General features: G+C 51.0%; 1 protein-coding gene across 1 annotated transcript; it reads right to left on the minus strand.

Moving 5' to 3' along the window:
• Window positions 1-831: 831 nt before the first annotated feature.
• CREB3L1 (cAMP responsive element binding protein 3-like 1) lies at window positions 832-19,931 on the minus strand. The gene is made up of 11 exons (XM_010161637.1): window positions 19,739-19,931; window positions 14,901-15,061; window positions 13,173-13,251; window positions 12,057-12,217; window positions 11,291-11,440; window positions 10,443-10,501; window positions 8,544-8,612; window positions 6,066-6,165; window positions 1,931-2,051; window positions 1,266-1,512; window positions 832-868 (listed from the first exon to the last, which is right to left on the minus strand). Exons 1-11 carry the CDS (start codon window positions 19,929-19,931, stop codon window positions 832-834), a joined length of 1,377 nt encoding a protein of 458 aa, XP_010159939.1.
• Between the last annotated feature and the right edge of the window lie 1,344 nt (window positions 19,932-21,275).

The following is a 21,275-nucleotide window of genomic DNA, read 5'->3' on the forward strand; positions in this document are numbered from 1 at the left end:
ACTGCACTGTAGGGCCCAAGCTGGGAACAGAAAGGGAAATACCACGACAGCCAAAGCAAGGCTGCCGAGGGCGGGGAGAAGTGGGTTGTGGGGGAAAATTGTTCTCTGTTTCAGAGCTCTGGTTGCCCAGAGGCTGCTGTCAAATTTTTACGGTGGTTTATCTGTCTGGGATCTGTCTCCCCCACTCCGTTTGTGTGCAGATCTTTGCAGATAGTTGGTGTGGAAGTTATGTAGGCATGTCCATCAAGAGAAAACTAGGGCAAGGAAGAACTACGTTTTCTCTCAAGGGAGGCAAAAGTATACTAACAACAGATGGAGGGGAAGGAACGAGCTCAAACTCTCCAGAGCCATCTCTCCAGCACCAGCATCACCCACTCCTAAGCCCCCCAGGCAGGACAGTAAATCCAGCACTCTCTCTCTCTCTCTCTCTCCTTCAGGTGCATCTGATGTAGCCAAGGAGTACATGCCTGGGGACTGCCCCCGTGGTGTGAAGGATTTGGGGAGTGAGCTGAATAGTCTGGGGGCTTCCCCTGATCTCCCTCCACTCCAAGGTGAGCCCACATCCATAGGGTAGTGCTCATTTACGCAGGAGGTAAGGCCAGGAGAAGAGGGCATCTCAGGGCTTCGCCAGACGTTTATTGCTGGTTCTGGCAGTCCTGCGACTCCCTTCAGATCAGTACTAACGGGGGGGCATGGGGAGTGGGAGAAGCTGAACCCAAGGCCAGTTTCAGAGTGTCTGAATGCAGCGTCCTCTCCTGCCAAGTCCCTCAGTTGCTCGGTGAGAAGGGAATCCTGCAATCAGACAGGCGAGGCCTTGAGGTCCAGCAGCTGCTACAAGAATTCAGCTGTCTCACTGGAGCTGGTCTCTCTGAGGAAAAGAAAAGACAAGGCATCAGTCGAGGTTGATCGAAGCCTCCTATGCAAATTCACCTCCCTGTGCGCCTAGCTGGTTTGCTCTGATGAGGATGGAGCACTCCCCCAGGGCACTGAACGACTAGCCAGCCTGGGACCACCGGAACCACCCAGCCCTCCTCAGCTCTATGCTCGTGGGACACAGCTTGATGGAGTCCCAAACTTCTGCTCTAGAAAATAAACTTGGTCTTTTGCTCCCTGCCAGCATTGGCCTCCTTCAGCCACTGCTCTTTAGCTGCCTGCCCCGGGCCGCTCAGCTCTCCTCAGCTTGCAGCAGAGGGGACATGCCTGCTGCTCACTCCCACACACGGTGTTGTGTTTTGGGGCTCGGAGGGTGGCCCCCACCTGCTTACCTCTCATGGAGTTGCTTTTTGAGGTGGGTGAGAGTTGGGTCAGTTCGGTTCTGGTCAGGACCCTCCAGATGGGATTTGCTCAGATATTTGGCCGTCTCATGTGTCCTGGCCAGATGAGGCCTTCCCTCCTCAGGCTGCCCTTTTTTGGCCTCCCACCCCTCAGGATGGTCCATGGTTAGGAAGGAGCTATAGCTCTCTTCTAAGGAGCCAGCACCCTCATCATAGAAAAGGAGGCTCCGTGACTGAACTGGAAAAAAGAAGAGTATTGGTTAACAATGAGGACAAGGTCTCCTGCAATGGGTGTGGGTCACCGTGGTGGTTTCAGCACATTCTCCCCCAGCTATGACCTTGTCCATGTGTCCATGTGCAGGAGGCCTGCCCTGCAGGATGCCCACCTCCCCCCAGCTTCAGGAGGCTAATGCCTCAACCGGCCCTGGGACTTCACTCTCACGTTCCTTCCTTTGACACCTGTCCTGTTTTGGGACAATGGTTAGCAGAGAATGGCAACAGGCCCAAACAAGGTGCTGTTATCAGAAATCTCCCCATGGAGCCCCAGCATATGGGGTAGGCACTGATGGGAGGATGCTACCCCTGATCTGGGAGTGTCCAGAGAAGAGCTGAAACTAGTTTGGCAGGGTGAAATGGAGCAACCACGTTAGACTCACTCTTACTAGTTGTGTAAATGTCTGGTGCTGGTGTTGCTTTCACTGTCTGTGATGCTGAAGAGAACTCAGGGAGACAGGGCATCAGGGATCCCAGGATCAGAACGAAGCAGAGTGCCAGCACCTAGAGAGAAGATCAGCAGAGAGTTAGTGCCGCTAGCCATGAGGAAAAACTCCCCCCATAGCACACAAACACGAGGCTGTGTGAGAACATGTGGTCAGGCTGACAACTGGGTCACTGTGGTCCCCAGGGAGGGAAAGCACTTGCTCTGCTAATCTCTGCTGCAAATCTAAGATGGGAAGTCAGAGCCTTCCTTGTGTTTCTTTATTTGAAGTATTTCTGGTTGAACGGTGAGGACTTTCCCATCCATTTGATGACAGATGGTGGAAGGCATAGCAGGGGAACAAGCTGAGAAAGAGGGAGACTCAACAGAAGGGATGAACTCTGCCTTGACCAAAGGGAACCTGACCGTTGGCTCAGCAGGAGTTGTAGCAGGCTGTAAGAAAACAAACTCACTGTGAGAAATCTGTGAGGTACCACAGCACCTAGCGAAGTCAAGATACTGTCCATGCGAGGACAGGAATGACAGCAGAACTGCAGCCACCTACTGCCTGTTAGCAAGGGTGGAGAGTCCAAGGAAAGGGTTAAATTTATGCTTGACATGCTCATAGGCAGGACCATGTGTCCATGCCTTCTGCTGTCAAGCAGCCCAGTCAGAGCTACTGGGCAGTGATAAAAGGAGAGGGGCAGATGAAAGCTCCCTGGAAATCCCTCTGGTAGCTCTGCACCTGCCTATGAATTCTGCCATAGCAGTTCAGAGTGAGATGCCAGTGCTGATCTAACAGAGTTTAAGGACCTACCAGCACGGAGCAAGAAGGGACACAAGGGAAATGACACAGAGCCGAGCATTTATTACCTAAATACCCATGCGCCACGGGTGGTACATAACGTAGCTGCCACCAGCTCAGTGCTCAGGCTGCTCACTGTCAAAGAGGCAATGCACCTATCTGTTGGTGATTTCTACTAGGTATAAACCAGCTAAGTTTGACCTGTGGGGACAGCCAGCAATTGCTTGACTCCTTTTCACAATAGCCACCTGTTTTGGAATAGCTATACCTAAGTATCACGCAGAAGCTGCTACATCAAGGTAATTGTGACCCCCAGTGGATTCCAGCAGATGTGGAAGATGAAATAATAGCATGGGTATACTACGCTACGTCAAAGAGATTTTAACAGCCCAGACTCTTCGTGTCTGGCTTTACAGTTAGGAAATAAAATGTGGACAGCATAGACACTGTCTGATCACATTGTTATCAGGCACACCATGAATTTAGAACCCTTATTCCATAAAAACAGGAGGAAAAAATAAAATTATGTTGCTTGGAATTATCACGGCCAAGCACACAACTTGCAGAAAGGGGAGACAGCCCTGTGAAGTCCGTTCTTTTTTTCTAAAACAAAACAGGCTTTATGGGCTGGGAAAGAGCAGTATAATTAACATCTTGCTTTAACGTGCCTTTCAACTAGGGCTCTCCAAACCGGCACTGTTTTTACTGTTTTGTTTCAGGTTAACACTGACTGATGCTCTGATTCAGTTTCAGTTCAAACTCTGTGACACTTCATAACAGTAATTCTTGGTATGACTCTGAGCATCATTCATCTCACAGCTTCTGTCCATCTCACCATTTTGACCTCTTGGAAAGCGAGGGAAACTAAGCTGAAGTGCTGCAAAACCAGTTGGAAAAGTGGAGGCAAAATTAATCAAAAAAAGACGTCCTGAGAGCATAGTTAGCAAATCGTTCACTGTCAAGTCACTGGGAGGAAGTAGCAGATGGAGTAGCAGAGAGATCCGTTATGGCTCTGGCAAGATTCAACATTTTTAAGCTTGACTTGGATGATGGACGGTATCAAAGCTGCAGATGGGAGAGACTACAAGAAGACTGGCTTTTGGTGAGGATTCAAATTCAGAATGATCCTGACCACAGGGAGAAGCTGCTCAAGAGACCAGCGGGCGGATCCTAAGGACAAATGCCGAGATCCGCGAGGTGGCAGGACGGATTAACAGAGGAAACACGCCAGTAACGACGTGGTCAGGCAGCTCATCTACAGAAGAGGATCTGGGAGTTAAAAAGGAGCATAAGGCGGGCACAAATCAGTGTCACTTTGCAAAGGGCAAATCTCAGCCTGGGCAGTATGAACAGGCTTCCTGGCTGGCTGGCTGGCACTGTTGCCAGTCTTCAGGTGGAACACTGTGTCCAGCTTTAGGCCCCATACTTCCAAAAAGATGCAGGGCAACCAGAGAAAGTCTGGAAGAGAGCTCTGGGAACAAGCAGTGATTCGGTGTCTCAGCCTACAAGGGAAGACTGAAGAAATCACAGTGATTTAGCAGAGCAGACTGAAGGGAGTTGCTCAAAAACAATGGTTTTCAAGTATGTAAAATGCAGCTGCACAAAGGGAGGGTAACCCGATCATGCTTACAGTGGGCAGAAGTTGTAATAGGCTTAAGCCTTGCAAAGAAGACTGAGATGAGATAGCAAGGAAGCTTTATCTGGGAAAGATAACAAAGCACTGGAATGGTTTGCCTGAGGAGGCTGAGGACTGCTCATCACTAGAGGCCTTGAAGAACTGGCTGGACAAATACCCAGCAGGGCTAAAAAAGAAGGGTACTCTGCTCCAAGGGTACTCTGCTTCCATGCTGCAAGGCATGATGATTCTACATACCTGTGGTGATAAGGAGAGCTGTATTTGAAAAGGGAAAATGGGAACTCTGTGAAAGGCCTGTGAAAGGAACTGGCCAAAGATAGAAAAGCAAATTACAAATTCTTGAAATGCTTCAAAGCTCAGAAGCCTGAAAGAGTTGGTGTGTGGGCTGGAAGGAAGGGAGCAGCAAGGAGAGATAAGACATTGTTGGGAAGCTAAATTAGTGATTTTATCAGCCTATAGCACAGGAGATGTCTGGAAGGCACCTCTGCTGGACTTGCTCATTCCAGGTAATAGCAATGAAGAATTGCTGGAGCCAGTGGTGCTCTGAGGAGCTGCTGCATTAAGGAGCAATGAGTCACTGGGCCCAGCTGGGTCACACCCGAAAATGTGGAAAGAACATTGGAGTGAAGCCACAGAGCAGCCAACAGAAAAGGCAGTCATTAAAATCTGATCTGACATGGGGGCAGCAAAGAGTAGCACAACTTCAAGCAGATTTTGAATGGAGAAAGTGCTGGAAAATACAGAGCAGGGGCTCTGGAACCTAGGAAACTGATTGAGCCAAGAGCAAAAAACAACCCCTGAGGACATTGAGGGTGTGGAGAAAGTGGGGCGAGCACCTCACCATCTGTTTGTGTTTCATGGCTGTTCACAGTACAGCAGTGGTAACTAGATAACTTTGACAAATATGTCACAAGCAGCTACTATGACAATCCTGCAAAGACATCGCAGGGTTGAAGGTTATATTTTTATCGCGGATCAGAAACTTTCCCCCTGGCGAAAAATGAGATGAAGAATAAGCAACTGACTCTATTCATGGCCACACACTGGCATGCCCCAAAACTCCACAGTGAAGCCAACATGATCCTCCACTATGAGAAATGAGAGGCAAACAGGGATTACCAAACCCAACAGACAACCCCAAATCCTTTTGGTTAGTTGAAAGGGCAAATGAAGAGATTTTCAGCTGGATATAACAAAGCCTGATGTGCAGTCATAGCAAGAACAGATGCCATTTTTTGCTGATAAACACAAGGTAATGCCCACTGGGAGGAATGCTTGAACTGTTCGTCCACCCTGCTGAGTTAAACATTACGCATTACCAACTCAGCAAAAGACAACTCTACCCATTACGATGGAAGCTCTTTGAAGATTTTTGCTGAATGGCCGATAGCTAATGAAATGCAAACAGTGTTGTTTTGCCCAAAGAACAAGACAGCGAAAATGCAGGGATTATTCTTACGCTGTTGCATGAACAACTGACACTACCGATGCACGTATGACACAGGGCCCCGTGCTGGTGTCTCTATCACAAAAGGAGAGAGCAGATGTCGCTGGCAACAGAGCTGGGCAGCGGGGACAAGGGCAGAGACAGGCACTCGACAAAGCTGTCTGGGGAAGCATGGCCAATAAGGAAGATGGAAATGAAGCTTATACCATGAGGCAGGTCCCGGTCTGCGTGGAAGCCATTTTGTAAGGTCTGGAGACTTTCCCAGCTACCAGAGCCTGCAACTTCTGTAACTGCTGGAGCAGAGTCCTGGGATAGGAAACAACCCAAATCAAAACTTGATAAGGAGGTAGAAGCCAGTAAGCGATGCAAGAATACCACTATTCCTTTCATATTTTACCCTGGTTTTCCCTTCTTGTGAAAACAACTATCTCCCCCCTGGTATATCTTGCCCAATTTCTTCGACCAAACAGGCTTGGAATGCAAGAAACAAAAAAGGGTGAGTTTGAGGTATAAAGCCTGCAGAAACTGCAGGAGGAACACCCCAAAGGTGTTGAGGGAACAGCCTCTGTCTCCTCACCAGTAGATCCACTACAACCTTCACTGCAGCTACCCAACATTACGACTGCCCCATTCCTTTAGGACTCCTGGATGCCTCCAAGTCCAGCCAGTCATCTCCCAAAGCAATGGAGAGACAGGCTACCATGAAAACCAAGCCCTGGAACGGAGGCTGAACTTTGCAGCAGGTGAGACCTTGAGCACAGGCCTTGCCTTCTCCCACTTCACTCAGAGACACACTCTCTGCAGCTTGACTTGTGCCCCAAACCATATGGTGGAAGGAGAAATAAAACCCAGTTTTGATCCCCTCCAGCTTCTTCAGTCTTGGCAAACTCTGCAGAGGGATGTGGGCAAAGCCAAATCTTGAGTTCAGCAATTAATTAATTCTCTGGCTGCCCCGGCTGGAACACGTGCTAAGGTCTCCCTGCCCCGTTTAACTGAAAGTGGGCATTGGCACACACAAACACAAAGAAGCAGTAGGTGTGTTACTAAGAACACGGAACCCTTCACTGGGCTGGTAAAGAAATCTGGGATGAGGGTGACTACACGGCTCCCAAGGGCTGCAAATTACTGAAATGCAGACTACTGCGAGTTTCCCCCTGGGAGCGCTGACTGTTTTACACAAGTATGTTTGAGCTTTTATAAAATGCCAAGTCCTGGAGCCAGGAGATTGCAGGAGAATCCCAGCTTTACCTCTTTCCAAATCCTTTTCTGCTCCTTGTACATGTGGAGAGAAGCACAGAGCGTCCCACTGGCAGCGCTCAAAACCCAAACTCAATTAGAAAGAACACATTGTGTGTTTTGAAGATGAAGAAGAAAAAAATCTCCTGGCTTTTAGGCCAATCTCCTGATTTTGCAGGGTGGGGCTCATGCTTTTTCAGCAGCAGGGCTGCCTGCGCTCCCAGAGAGGCAGAGGGGCAGGCTGTGCCCCATGGATGAGAGCAGCGGGGCAGCCGTGTCTCCGGCACATGGGAGGCTCTGGCTACTCACACAGCTCAGCCAGACCATGCCTGGCAGTCCCGGCATCAGTGGCTGGTCCGGGAGCCGGGACCACAGCACTCGTGTCATGGATGGGAGGAAGGAGTGTGGCACAGCCTTAAGGAGTACTCCATGAGCTGAAGTGGCAGCAGAGGGCCGGGTGGGGGCACTGGCTCTAAGGCTGTGGTTCTCCCCTTCGATTCGAGCTGGGGGTGCTAGAAACAGGGCTATAGAAATGAGCATCCCCCTCACCAGACCTGCAGCTGACCCTGCCCTTGCCGCACACATGCTGCGCCCAGTAAGTGGGAGCCGAGCTGGGCGCTCCTCCAGCTCCTGCTGCCCATCTCCACTGCAGGAGTGAGAGTCTTCATTATTTGCTTCCGAGGAAGCAAATTCCCTTGGAGATCAGTTGGCCAGCTCTGCATGTTAAAAGCAATAGTGCTGACCAGAGTTTTGGGGGAGGGAGCCTGGGGCCTGCTTGGGGGCTGTGGGAGCAACTTCCTCCTTTCAGGTGAGCAGCGGCAGCAGATGGGAAAGAGACTCTTGGGCTTGCTTTGCAAAGGGAAGAGCCAGGGCAAGGGCTGGGGTACCACATGCACAGGGAGTTGCCCTGGATTTGGTGGGAGCTGGGATCTCTACCTTTATTAGAGGAATGGGCTTTCCCAATATTCCCCAAGTCTGTTCAGCTCTTTCTCAAGAGAAACCTGAAACAGTCACATTATGCCTGGGGCCTTGTATTCCTCCAAGGAGCCCAAGAGCAGAAACAGTGTGTCTGAGAGGCTGGTATGAGGGGCCTCCCTTGATGCAGCAGCCCTGGAGACAGCCAGAGGCCTGGAGGCCAATAGGGAGCGCAGAATGAGCCCAAAGGACTGCAGGGAGAAGGAGGAAGAGATGTGAGAAACACGCCTTCCCTCTCTCCCCTCACTGCGTTGTCGTGGCCTGGCCGTCCCAACACAAACATTCCAGGCTCGCTAACCAAACCCAGCTGCCTCGCTACTGCCATGGGCCAAAAACCGGCGCCTTGCCAAGCAGCGCCTGTCCCACCAGGAGCTGGAGGAGCCTGCCTTTCTCTTCCTGCCCCAGCACTCCCCTGGCTTCCCTTCCTGCCCACCCTGCCCTACCCACAGAGGGTCAGGTCTAGCTCCATGTACCTGTTTGCATTTTCTAAGGTCTCCACTTTTTTCCAGAGTTCATTGTTTTCTGTTGTGTATGTCTCAACCCTGTGGGAATAAAACCCATAGCCAGTTAGTTGCAAAGGCCAGACAGATAATGAAAACGTAGTGCTTGCCTCTCTTGGGGTGTAGAGGCTCAGTGGCCTCATCCATCACCTGCAGGTATGGTCCTGGAGCCGGACGTTCCTGGACCATCCGGTTGCAGCCAGCCCTGATGGGGCTGCAGGTGGACAGTTATGTGTGAGAGTTCCCAGTTCAGGCTTTCCCAAGGGCTGGGAGAGCCAGGAGCACGCGGTTACAGGCAGGTCAAATCAGGCCAGACCCGGAGTTATGCAGGCATTTCCATCACTTCCAAACCCCGCTACGGAGCATGGAAAAGGAACAGGGGGGCCAAATTCAAACCTCTCCCACTCCGACAGCACCTGGCCTGGCCGTGCGCCTGGCATGTGCAAAGCGGGTAGTCCCGCGCCGTGCTGGGCCAGCTCCGGCTGCGGGCACTTGAGGGCAGCAGAGCTCCCTCCCGCTCCTGCCGAGGAGCGACAGGCCGGGCTGCAGCCGGCACGAGGGAAGGGGAACGTCCAGGGACGCGGCCTGATCCTGCTGGAGGTTTCCAGCACGGCCTCCCAACCAGGCGTTCCGTGTAAAAACTGGGCTTGCAGCAAAGGTGTCACACTGAATGGTGAAGGGCTCAAGTAGGGGTTGTGACAAACCAGCTCTTCCAGAAAGCCAAGCTGACCAAAGACTTGTTCCAGAAAAAAAAACCAATCGCTGAATGCTGCTTTTGGTTCCCATTTAAACCTGGCACTGTTTGAAAGCCATCTGTCACAGCGACACAGCAGCGTAACGAACCGCCGAGTACGTACAGGCACCACGGCCACGTCTGGGGAGGAGGCCCCGGCACGGAAAGGCCGGGAGCTGCCACTTGAGCGAGGCCAGCCAATTCCAAGTCCCCAGCGCCGGCTTGAAGGATCGGGGTGTCAGTGTGGGACACTAGCTGGAGGTGATGTGCTTGGACACTCCCACCCATGCGGGGGGCGTGAGAACTTGAGGTGCCTTGAGTCATCTGTTTTTATTCGGCACTGCTGTGCACTCAGAGAACTTAAACAAATAGCATCGGGGAGAAGAGTTCATTAAAGTTGGGTTTGGGGTTTTTTTCCATTTTGCTGATCTCAGGTGATGTTAATAATAGGGAAGTTGGTATTTAAACAGAAATGTGAATTTGCACCTGGATCCCTGCGTTTTTCTTTGCCTGGGAATGCCCATCAGGGGCTGTTAGTACAGAGGGGATCACAGGATCAGGGCCCTCAAGAGCTCTTGTCTACCCTCCCAGTGTCATATCACCTTAGGCTCATGCCTGCCGTACAGGCAGGACCTCAAAATTGCAAGGAGAAAATCAAAGTTCATGCAGGGAATGGTAGGAGGGGAAGGAATGTGGGGAATAACTGTAGTGTAAGGTTTTTCTTGCTATCAAATGCTTGCGTGTCCACCCTTATGGGAAGAGAGGGGGAAGAGCTGTGGTCAGTGCCCTCAGAGCGCCTGCTGCTTACGGGACAGATAAAACAGAAGAAACTTCTAGTGGGGAAATATGACTCTTGCCCAAAATCCCACCTTTTAGGCAGCCAAAATGGCCTGTGTTCTGCAGGGGACCAGCCAAACTAAGCAGTTGGAAACACAAGGTTCCTAGAGCAATCTTTATCCTGCAAGAGGATTTCTAGGGGGGAGGGGAGTAGGGGCAGGATCCCAACCCAAACTTCTGTGCAGCCAGCCTTGCGAGGAATCATACTGTTTGAGCAATTCAGAGACAAAAGCACTAGAAAGGAGGCCCGTGCATGAGTAGAGCTCCTTTTTCAAAGGTAAGACTGAGGAGAAGAGACTTACTTTTTCTCTAGACACTCCACATACTCCTTCTTCTTCCTGCGACTCTCCTGAGCAGAGATCTGTGAGGGGGGCAGCCGTCAGAGAGGAGTCAGCATCATAAGCCTCTAGACTTTCTTTGTGGCTCCCTCATCTTGTCTGTTCCCTATACACACTGCACCCTAAAGGTAAATGGGGAAGTCACCTTCCAGTCTGCCATTCCTACTGGTCTTTAGGCCAAAACTGAGAGGGATGGATTCTGTAGGTATGCAGCCTCCTTTGGCCTGCAGGCCACAACCATTTGTTGCGGTATGCTTGACGTCCTCATTGCTGAGAGCATCTTTAGGGCTGCTATGAACTCCTCTGACTCACATGGGTATGTGCTGTGGCCATCTGGGCAGATTCTGACCCAGACCACTCCTGAGTCACTGGATGACTAATTCAGGGTCTCACCATTTCTCCCATGGGATGCTTTCTAATGACAGTCTGCAGTCTCACAGCCTCTGCCTGGCTAATGGGCTCTGCATCACCCGTCCTGCACCATGCAATGGCTCTTGTTTCCCTCTCCCCACAGCAAGGCCTGAGCAGGCCAGTTTGTCTGATCCATGATGCCTTAGCTTGTGGGCCCCATCCCAGGCCACACACTCCCAGGAGCTGGGCTGGAAGACCCACTTCCCAGATATGGCCACATGCAGAGCATGCCCCACGGCACCATTTCTGTGGGTTGGGAGGCTCGTGCCAGTGTACCAAAGGCAGGATCCCACCTTTTCTGAGCTGCACTGCAGCTGAGGTGGTGAGGGTAACTATAGCACTGGTCAGCTGAGAATGCTCTGGAATTATGGGAGCTGCATGGTTACATTTTTTGCAGTCACCTTGTTCTTGATTTTCCTCCTGACCCTCTTCAGTGCTTTCTCCTCTGCTTTGGTGAGGGGCAGCTTGGTAGGAATGGGGTAGCCCTCGGCAATCAAGGTGCGTTTCTCCTCTTCAGTCAAGAGCAGCGGGCCAGAGGTCCCTTGTAACTTCTGAAACACAAAGAGAGCAGTCACCAGTGTCAGCAAGTAGTTCTATTGCAGTGATCCTCCTTAAAGCCTGGCAGAGCAGCTAGAGGCTCCGGACAAATAGGTGCAGGGCAGTGTTGTTTCCTGCTCTCAGCCTGATCCTGGGGCCACAACTCAGCAGCTGCCTTCCTCTTTTACCTGGGAGGGCATCTGTTCCTTCACAGTGAGGCCGGCTACACACTTGCACTGCAGGACCCCACCAAAGAACTTTGTGGTGACAGTTAAAACACAGTCTGGTTATGGGAATTCTCAGTTATTCCCTTCTCTTCCATTAACCTCCCTCAGAAAGTCTTCCAGTGCATAGGTTACTTTCCAGAGTGTGGGGTAAAAGACAACACTTGCTAAAACAAGGTAGCTGCTGGTAGGCATTGTACAAGACTCATCACACCACTCCTCACTCCTGTGAGCACTACCCTGTCCCCACATCCTTGTGCTAAGACATCACATTGCCTTGCCAGAGCTTTTCATCTTGGAGACCTTAACAAGGGCAGGATCCCCCTACATGAGCCTTGGAAAGCCTCCAAACCCTTCTGAACACCAAGGAGCCCTGTGTCCCAGTGGCGTCCTGCGGCATCCTTACGTGTGGTGCTGTGAGGAGAGGTGAGGAGGAGATGGCAGTAGAAGAGCGAGCAGCAGGTCGGGCTGGGCTGGAGGGAGGCAGGGACCGGGGACTCTGAGATCCGTCGCTGTCACTGCCGTGGCTGCTGGGTGGAGTTGGAGGCATCTGCACAAGGTCATCTACTGAGAAATAAGGAAATCAAGTCAGTGGCTCTCATGTCAGCCTGTTGGTACAGGCATAGGGCTCTGAGTAGCAACAGGAAAAGGCACCACCATAACACAGGACTGAAAGGAGAGGGTGATGAATCTCACGAGATGGGGAGGGGGGTCTGAGAAAAAGGCTGGACTGAGCACTGCCCAAGACAGATGTGATGCTGATCTCAAATGTGCTAAACTAGGAATTGCAGGAGTCAGAGAGCTAACGAGGGCTTTGCCAAGACACTGAAGGTATTTACAAAGCAATAAGGAACTCTAGTGTCAACCAAAATGGAGTACAAAGCCCGTGATGTTTTGCTCCGTAGCCTGTTCACAAGTACAGGAAGCTTTGTAAGGGAAGAGCTCTTCCAAAAGCACCGCAGGGCTCACACAGTTGCCAGCACACTTGATCCAAATGGGCTCCAGTCACTCAGTTGGTTTCCAAGCACTTGAAAACTGTCCCCACTTTGTACTGGAGAGCCCTGGGGGCCTTAATGGAGGTGGGAATATGCCTAAGGAATGTCTCTCTGTGGCAGTGGGAGTTCCTATAGTGCTTTCATTTGTGCATCGGCAGATTTTCAGATGCTTGGGTTTCTTTCAAATTAAACTGGATCCTGAATTTCCTGACTTTCAGATGGTTGTTTTTGGATAACACTACAGTCTCTCTGAGGATTTAAAAGGCACTCTTGCATATTTCCAACTCTGAAGTAGCCTGTTTTCGCCTGGGAGTCCCTGTCTGAACAATTCTGTGCATGGCTGCTGGTCCAGACACTGATCTGGGTTGGAACAGTGCAGCGCTCACATCTCTATTGGTCTGTGGCCTGGTACTACCTTGTACACACAGCTCTGCTCTCAGGTGTTGTCTTTCCTCCCTGCGCAGTAATGATCTATATTTGAGTAATACAGAGGGACGTAAGTCAATCAGCAAATTCTATCCTCTTACCTGCAGGCACATTTAGAAACTGGTTCACCTCTTTGGGTTCAGCTTTGATCACAGGTGCTGGAGTCATTTCTATGGGAGTCTGTGGAAGAGAAGCAGAAAGAGTTCTTGGGTGCTGCCACCTCCCCTGTCCAGAGAGCTCCCACCAGTTCTGTTTATAGCTGCTGCTCCGCTGCTCTCTGTCCTGGCCTGTCTCACAGCTCTGCCCCAAAGCAGTCCCTCATCACACATAACAGAAACCAAGAGTCCAAACATAAGCCCCCTGAAGTCTGTGTTGCTGGGCACGCAGAGTGCAAACACAGGTTTGCAGAGGAAGAGGCAGTGGCAGATGGATATGCTACCAAGTAGTGCACTGAGTACCTCCAAAAGGGAGATGGCTGTTAGCCTTGGAAATTCTTCTCTTGCTAGACCCAGACAGTGCAATTTAAACCAACCTATGCATTACCATAGGAAGTCCCTCTTTGATCTGCCTTCATTAAAAATGGGAGTATGGAGGTTGTACAGAAACAGAACAACGACCCATCCTGCTCAGATGATTTTCACCAGGGCTGCTGGGCAGCTGTTTCCAATCGGAGGGAACTGAGAGTTAAATAAAGAGTGGATTTATTCCCATCTGGGCTATGCTGCCCCTCAGCTCCTTGGCTTGCCAGCCCCCAGCCCACCATAGGCTGGGGGAGTTTTTACACTAAACAGACACATTGCAAACTCCTCCAGACTGTAAACACAGCTGAGAGAGCACCATGGTACCGCTGTTGAGCACACACAGCAGAGCTTCGAGGGCACAGCAAGTTCAAGCTGTGTAAATAATGGAGGAAGTTTGTGCACAGTGTTGGCTGGAAGTACCCATTTGTTTTGGATGGTTGTTTAAATGGGAAGATGCTCAGCATGAGTGAAAAAAGGAAGTGAGCACCAGAGATGCTCTACTGTTATCTACTGAGCTGCTACGAGATAGCCAAGGTCTGTGTGAGACTGGTCAGACCTTCCCATCCAACGCAGCTGGACTCGAGGCCATCCAAACTGAGCCCCCAACTTATACCCACATACCAGTGGCATAAGTGAGCTTCCTTCAGACAGAATTATGAAGAACTTTGATATGACCAAAAGACTTGGTCCCTTGATTCTTAGAATAATTCCTGATGCTTCATAGGACAAAGCAAGCAGGACCCGCAGTGGAACCTCCATTTCCAGTGAGCAGCTGAGAAAAGTGAGAGACCTCTGATAAGCCTAAGGCCATGAAAAAGACAGTGGCAGAGCAGGGATCTATACTCAGGAATAGTGGGGTCACTGGCATCACATTAATTGACACCGTTCTCCAAAAAATGAAAACAATCCAAGACTGGCTGTAGAAATACAGGCAGATTGGAGGAGCCAGGGCTCAAGCATGTGCAAGCTTTTGGGTTTTGTGTACACGGAAACATCTTGTATTTAACTGAGATTGCAAAGCCTCCTGTGCTGGAGAACACCTTCCTTCCACCGTTTTCTCTGGAAAGATAAACTGCCACTGCAGGAATCAAGAACACAGTTCTATGTAGCATCAGGGGTGCTGCTCCTCTGACTGCCATTTCAAGAGGAGAATGACAAATGCAGCATCTAGGCTTTGTATCACTTTCTCCTGTCTGTCCAGCGGCTAAATCACTTAGCAGGACCCTGCAGTCACATGGGTGGGTCCGCATTACCAGAGGTGCTGCTGTGTGAGAGCCCGGGTTCCCGATGGATCTTAGATGGGCTCACCTCCTCGGGGACTGGCAGTCTCTGCAGAGGGTTGAGGTTCAGCACTGGTATGGAGCTGGCAGCTAGCTGGGACTCAGGCAGGTCTAGAGCCAGGTTCTGTTCCTGTTTCACCATGATGGAGCAGAGCTTGGGCCCCAGCGACCACACTCCATTCTCCAGCTCTGAAACATGCACAACGTGAGAGTCAAACTCCAGCAAGAACAGGACAAGAAAGAAAGAAAAAAAAAAAAAGCCATGCAGACAGCTTCCCCCCGTCTGGGGAGGCTGCCTTTCCAAGTTTAGCACTGTCACCACACAAGCATGTGCAGGCCCACAACAGAGAGTACAAAAGGGAACGAACCCCCAGCGTGTGGGGAGCAGACGGGACTGTGCAGCCTGAGCGCTGGAGCACAGCTGCAGGGTTTCTTTCCCCAGTGATGTCTTGGTCTCATCCTCTGGAGCTTATTTATATTTAGAGCACGGTGAGAGGAAGATGCTGGGCTGTTACTCCGTAGGCAGTGTGGCCAGCATCACAGCTGCCAGGTGTGTTACCAAGAATAGCACCGTGACTGTGCTAGAGAGCTGGCGAGAGGGCAACCACGATGACAGTGAAAGGCTGACGGTGCTGCTTTGGCCTCCCGCCGACATTGTGCCAAGTACCAGAGCTTCGCTGCACGACAGGACAGGAGGAAGGTCCATTTCTGTGGAAGGAAGTCCAATGTGGCACCTGCTTGCGAGGCTGCTCCCCTCAGTGTCACCTCTGAGGCACCCTCCTCCACCCCACACTGCTCAGGGGGACTGCTGCCTACAGCCCTGACCCGCTGCCGTTGCTGTCCGGGACAGAAGCAGCAACAAGGGAAAGGAAGCGTCTGACGAGATCTGAACAGGAGCTGTGTGAGCACTCTCTCCTTGCCCCCCACCTGCCCTGTCCCGTGTACGTCTGTGGTGTGAGCCTGGCTCATCACTGGAGGGAGAGATCCTGGGAACTGGGATTCAGGCAGTGGCAGATAAGCTGCAGTTCAGATGGGAAAAAAACCTGCTAGTCAGGAGAGCTGCCTGGGCTCTGCTCTGAAGTTTTGGTCCCCTCGTTGCTCTTCAAACACTTCATCCTGCCAAAAAGCTACTCCTAGCTGGCCTGGAGCCTGTATCCTCTTCCCAATCCTCATCCCTTCCCTTCCCCTTTTTATCTGACAACCAGAAATGCATTTGGCTTGACACAGGATGGACTATTGCTAAGTATGTCACCAGGTAGTGCCCCAGTTGGCTCAACGTGAGGCCACAACGTGAGGCTCACTTCCCGACCCCTCTGCACTGCTCTCTGCACGAGACAAGAGACCCAGGGGTGTTGCCTGGCTGTCTGCTGCTCAAAGCAGCTCTGCAGTGCAGGTCTCAGTCTAGATGTCTTAGCAAGAGGAGAGGGGGAGAAAGGCCCTTCTCAGCTCCAGAACAGCCTGCACAGAGTACAAGCAAGTAGCTGTTCATGGGGAGCTGCCATCTGAACTAAACTTCAAGGTAGCTCAACATCATCTCTGCCCAACTCAGTCTCTGTTGCCCTCAGGAGAGGACAGGGCAGAACCCTTCCCCTGGCTTTTGCTTGGACACAGTAGCGTTAAAGCTTGGCCAAGAATTATAGAAGTTAACACAGTGTCACCCTTGCTGGTGGAATGTGTTGTCTTCCTGTCTTTGGTCTAGCATCTCTTACTCTGCTGCCTAGAGAGGTCTCTAGCTGAGGCTCATTCCTTCCAGCTCCCCGTGTGACTGCACACCTTCAAGCACAGACAGGAGTTCCAGTGGCTGCTCCGTGTGTGTATCAGCTGCATGCATTGCTCTCAGAGCTGCTGGATGGCTTCCTAGAGCTTCCCACAATGCCGATGTCCTCCGGCAGCCTCTCAGGCCGGGGTGCACAGCACAGCCCTGACAACAGCGAGGCTGCTGAGCAGACAGACTGAATTGCATTTTCTCTGTCCTGCTAAGGACACCAAACCCACAGGTGGTAGTGAAGTCCCAGTTACCCCTGGTATGCAGACAAGCCCTTCTGATGGAAGGAGGTGAGGTGGTACACAGCCACAAGGGTTTGCAGCCTGAAAACCTGGACAGGATCACAGCCTGTCATGGAGATGAGGGACCTTGAGAAGTCTTCCAGTCTACCCCACTGCTCTAGGCAAGTTCAATCCATGTCAATCATGACAGATGGTTGTCTGACTTGATCTTACCTCTCCAAAAAGTGAGGAAGAGTCCACAGCTTCTCCCATTAAATCTCTTCGATGGTTTCACTACGCCCACTGTGGGAAGGTTTTGCCTACCGGCTAATCTGAAGTTCCCTTACTGTGCTTTTAAGCCTCACCTTCCTCATCCTCCCTTTCTATTGCAAAGCCGTGCATTTCTCTTTTTCTCAGATGCATGGGGCATCCTCTGTCTGGGAGGGCTGCTGCTGGAGCAAGTTACCAGACTAGGGAGAGCAGACCACCAAGGGCTCTCCCCGTTCAGACTTGCCTGGGCGAGAGAACAGCCCCCAGAGCTGTCAGTCCAGACAGTCCAAGCAGCAGACACCCAAATAAGTATGCGCTGTCCTCCCATTTCCTGTCTATGTTCTGACACCACTCTCTTTCCCACCCTCAGAGATTCATCTGGGGAGCAATTACAGAATCAGAAACACATAAGCCATCAAAGGGTCAATGAGGGACCGAGGAGGAGGCATGTTGTGTGGACACATCTATGTTCTGATGCCTGAGGGGAGGTTTCAGAGGTATGGCCAACCTGTAACCACTGCAGATTTCACTGTATGTTGGTGGGTGAGGCGTGGCAGGAAGCTCATCCTCTGCTTTAGATACTCTGTACGTAATGGGAAAAAAGCAGAAAGATATCCATAGCTGCCCTGGGTTGAGGAGGCGAGACAAAGAGCAGTGAGGAAGCAGGACCTAGACAGGAGCGTGGGCACTTGCCCGAGGCTGGTCCATCACCCGCTGTTCTGCACAGCCCTGGCTCCCCCTGCTCCTGGCAGCAAATCATGTCCTGCAGAACGGAGAGCTGGTACTGAGAACTGATGCAGCCAGTCCGTATGTGCAAACCATCTGGAAAGCAGACTCCACTGATAAGCAGGGTCACAATGCACCCAGTGGCTTGCCCTAGCTGACCCGTGTTAGTGGGAACCATGTGGGAAGGGGGAGGATTTGGAAGTGTTTTGGAGATCTGCAGAGAAGCTGGGAGAAAGCTGATAAATAACAAGCCTCAGCCAGCTCCAAGCCTAGACAGAGCCCGGGCATTGCTTAATGTTAAAGAAAAGCCATTCCTGGGTAATTAACTTGAAGTGAATGTCTAAAAGGACGGAGACTGGATGGAGCAGTGCCAAAAGGACTGCACAGTGTTGCAAATGCTGGACCTGACTCAGGGCTACACTAGAATATGACTCACGTCCAATTACGAGCCAAGATACCCCTGGAAAGATGGGTTGAATTATCCCGCTGCAGGACTGCATGCATAGATACCCCAATGCCTGCCACATTAAGGCTAGGCCTTGCTCCCTGTATAGAGCTGAGGTGTACTCTCAGAGAGCAAGTGCCAGGCCCATCTCAAGCTCTCCTGGGTTATGTGCCCTGCGCTGGCCTCTGCTCAAGGATCAGCATCACGCTCCATTCAGGACAGTCATGGTCTTGCCTTGGAAATAGTTCAGCTGAAGCAGGGACATGTCCAGACACAGAGGAGAGGAGCAGAAGTGGTGACAAGTGTCTCAACAAGGAGTCCCTGAGGTAGCTTCATGCAGGCAGACTTCATCTCACTGCTTTTGACAAATTCATGCTTTTGGCTTCTCTCATTCCCAAGCTTCATCTCCTCCGATTCATTTGCAGGGGCGAAATTAAGATGTGTTTATGCACCCATGCTGGGCTAGTTTTTGTTAGTTGCCCAATTGCCTGTTTGGGCTGAGTGCCCTCCAAGACTTGACTGGGGTTAAAGATAAGGAAAAAGAAATGTAAAGGGAAACCTTTTTTGATACTAAGGCAGAACCTGCTTGGCCTGCCATAAGCCTCTCTCCCAGCACCTCTCTGAATGGCCCCTAAGGAACGTGGCACTGACGGCTGCTCCCTTTGCAGGGACCAAAGAAGCAGTGGAGGCCAGATCCTCTCCTCCTGTCTTGGCGTTTGAACCAGAAAGCTGGGATCATTCCTGGCCATGAGAGGGAGGCCTCTGTCCCAGGTCTCACTCTCACTCAAAGGAATGACTTTCTTCTGTGTATACTGAGCCTGTGCCACTGCTTTTTCAGGCAGCCTGGTGTCCATCAGCTGTTGGGACACCCACACAGTCCCACAAATTACAGGACTCTCTGCAAGGATGGCTCTAAAAATATCCAGCCATCATAAATTATCCTGAAATGAATTGTTTTAAAAATAGGTTTCGAAATGACTGTTCCTCTCTGTCTCCTGTTAAAAGATCTGCTGGTAAAGAAGCCACTTAGCTTTCCACATGTACCAGCACTGGTTGCAGCCAGAGACTCATGCTTCCTATATTCAAGCCAAAACCCTGCTGCCTGATGCCAAAACAGACCTGGATCTAGGACATCCACGCCCAGGTTTGCAGGGTCCTAAAGAGACATTGCCTATTACTTGCCAGAAGCTGGCAGCACACCTCACCACAGCCAATTATCATCCTCATAAATAACAGCCCGGCAAAGGAGCAACACGACTGTCAGAGCACAGGAAAGGAAAAATGTGGGCTGTATTTGACAAGGGCAGATCAAATTCTTCCCTGGATTAGCCATGCGCAAGCCCAAGGAATTGCCAGTTTGTCCTTACATATGGAAGCCAGCCAGAGCCTCTCCTAACAGATGTGCCCGAAACTGTGCAGCGTGCACGTCTCATGCTCACCGTTCGCATTATCTTCAGTCTTGACAGGCACGAGGGGGCTCTGGGGAGCAGAGTCTCCACTGAGGGAGTAGCTGTGCTCTGCCTGGATGCCTGGAGTGGGTGGATCCAGGTCCATGTCCAGCAGTGGGTTCTTCTCAGCCAGTACTGGGTCATCGAAGAAACTGCTGAAGAGGTCGTTGGAGAAATCCTCCATGTTGTCGGACAAGTGATCCAGGTTCTCTGAGAAATGCTGAAGACAAAGGGAGAGAGAGCATTAGTGTCAACTCCAAGAGGGATCTGAGAGCTTTCCTCTGCACTGAGAGCCAAACCTCAGCAACAGCCCTTTTTGGATAGGAAAAAGCAGTGCCTACTCCTTGCCTGCATTAGTCTGATAAAAACACCTTGAAATAAGACAGAAAGGGTGATGGTGCTGTACATCTTCTCTGCCTGTTCATCTATGCCACAAACACTCAAGAAAATCTTCTATATTCTCACATCTCCCCCTTCCTCTGTGGGTACCTATCTTCGGCTTCCTAGCATCATCCCACTGTGACAACAAGCCGAAGAGAGGATGAGGCAAGAAATCTCTGTGATGACAAAATGCAAGTGTGGCAGAAAATCACGGTCTTCAGCACCTGTCCTCGGTGACAGACACTTTCTCATGTTCTCTGCCAGCAGCAATAGGCACTCTGATGCCCCAGAGAACATCAACCCAGCTGCTGATTTCTATCAGAGAAAAAAAGATCAGTTGGATCGACATAACAGGAAGGCCCCCTGTTGTATTTAATTTCCTCTGGGATTTCACAGCCCCTCTGTGGACCATATGAGGCTGTCCTCCAGCCAGATAATGCCTGTGAAATTCGGCTCCCCGATGAAGTTTAAACACTACAGATGGGCTGTTAACAACAAACAATCATTCCACTAATCATTCCAGTAACAGTCAGTAAATCTGGCCAATGCTGCTGCAGAGCTGGGCTCCTGATGATACAAGGAACCTGTTTCCTTTGAGGAATATCCTCCTATTCAGAAGTCAAATCACTAACTTTTCCATTTGCTACAACAAAGCATTGGTTGGGCAGAGAGAAAAATGATGGTTGCCAAACACCAGCTGAAAAATTATCCCATTTGTTGGCAGATTGAGGCTTCTGGCTCAGAGAGAGGAAAGAAAAGACATATACGTTCAAGCGACTATATTACACAGACGGAACTGTGTAACTTAAATGAACTGGAGAAAGCTCAGCAGAGTCAGACTGGGCCCCCCCACCCCCGACCTGGAAAAGCATCTGGGTGGGCAGAAAGGCATTGAAAGCAGCATATTGAAATACCAAGAGCAACAGGCTGTGGATGAGAGAGAGTGGGAGAGAGCACGCAGGTCTGAGAGTGGAGACATGAATGCCAATGAATTCCAGGGTGAGAGCTGAGCTCAGGAAAGAGCCTGGTTCCTAGACGAGCATGGGGACGTGCAGTCTGTTCTTTCCCCAGCCCTAGGACTGAGGGAGGAGTTGGCCAGAGGACCCCGGATGCTGGAGTCCACAGGTTCCTGCTCCTACAGGAAGGT

The sequence above is a fragment of the Eurypyga helias genome, unplaced genomic scaffold (assembly GCF_000690775.1).
Source record: "Eurypyga helias isolate BGI_N326 unplaced genomic scaffold, ASM69077v1 scaffold39220, whole genome shotgun sequence".
Lineage (NCBI taxonomy): Eukaryota > Metazoa > Chordata > Aves > Eurypygiformes > Eurypygidae > Eurypyga > Eurypyga helias.

Coding starts and splice junctions, on each gene's coding strand:
- CREB3L1 (XM_010161637.1), bottom strand. CDS start 19,931: ATGGAGGATTTCTCCAACGACCTCTTCAGCAGTTTCTTCGATGACCCA. Junction 13,252..14,900: donor GACTGCCAGTCCCCGAGGAG/GTGAGCCCATCT, acceptor TCTCTTCCACAG/ACTCCCATAGAAATGACTCC. Junction 869..1,265: donor AAAAAGCAACTCCATGAGAG/GTAAGCAGGTGG, acceptor TCTTTTCCTCAG/AGAGACCAGCTCCAGTGAGA.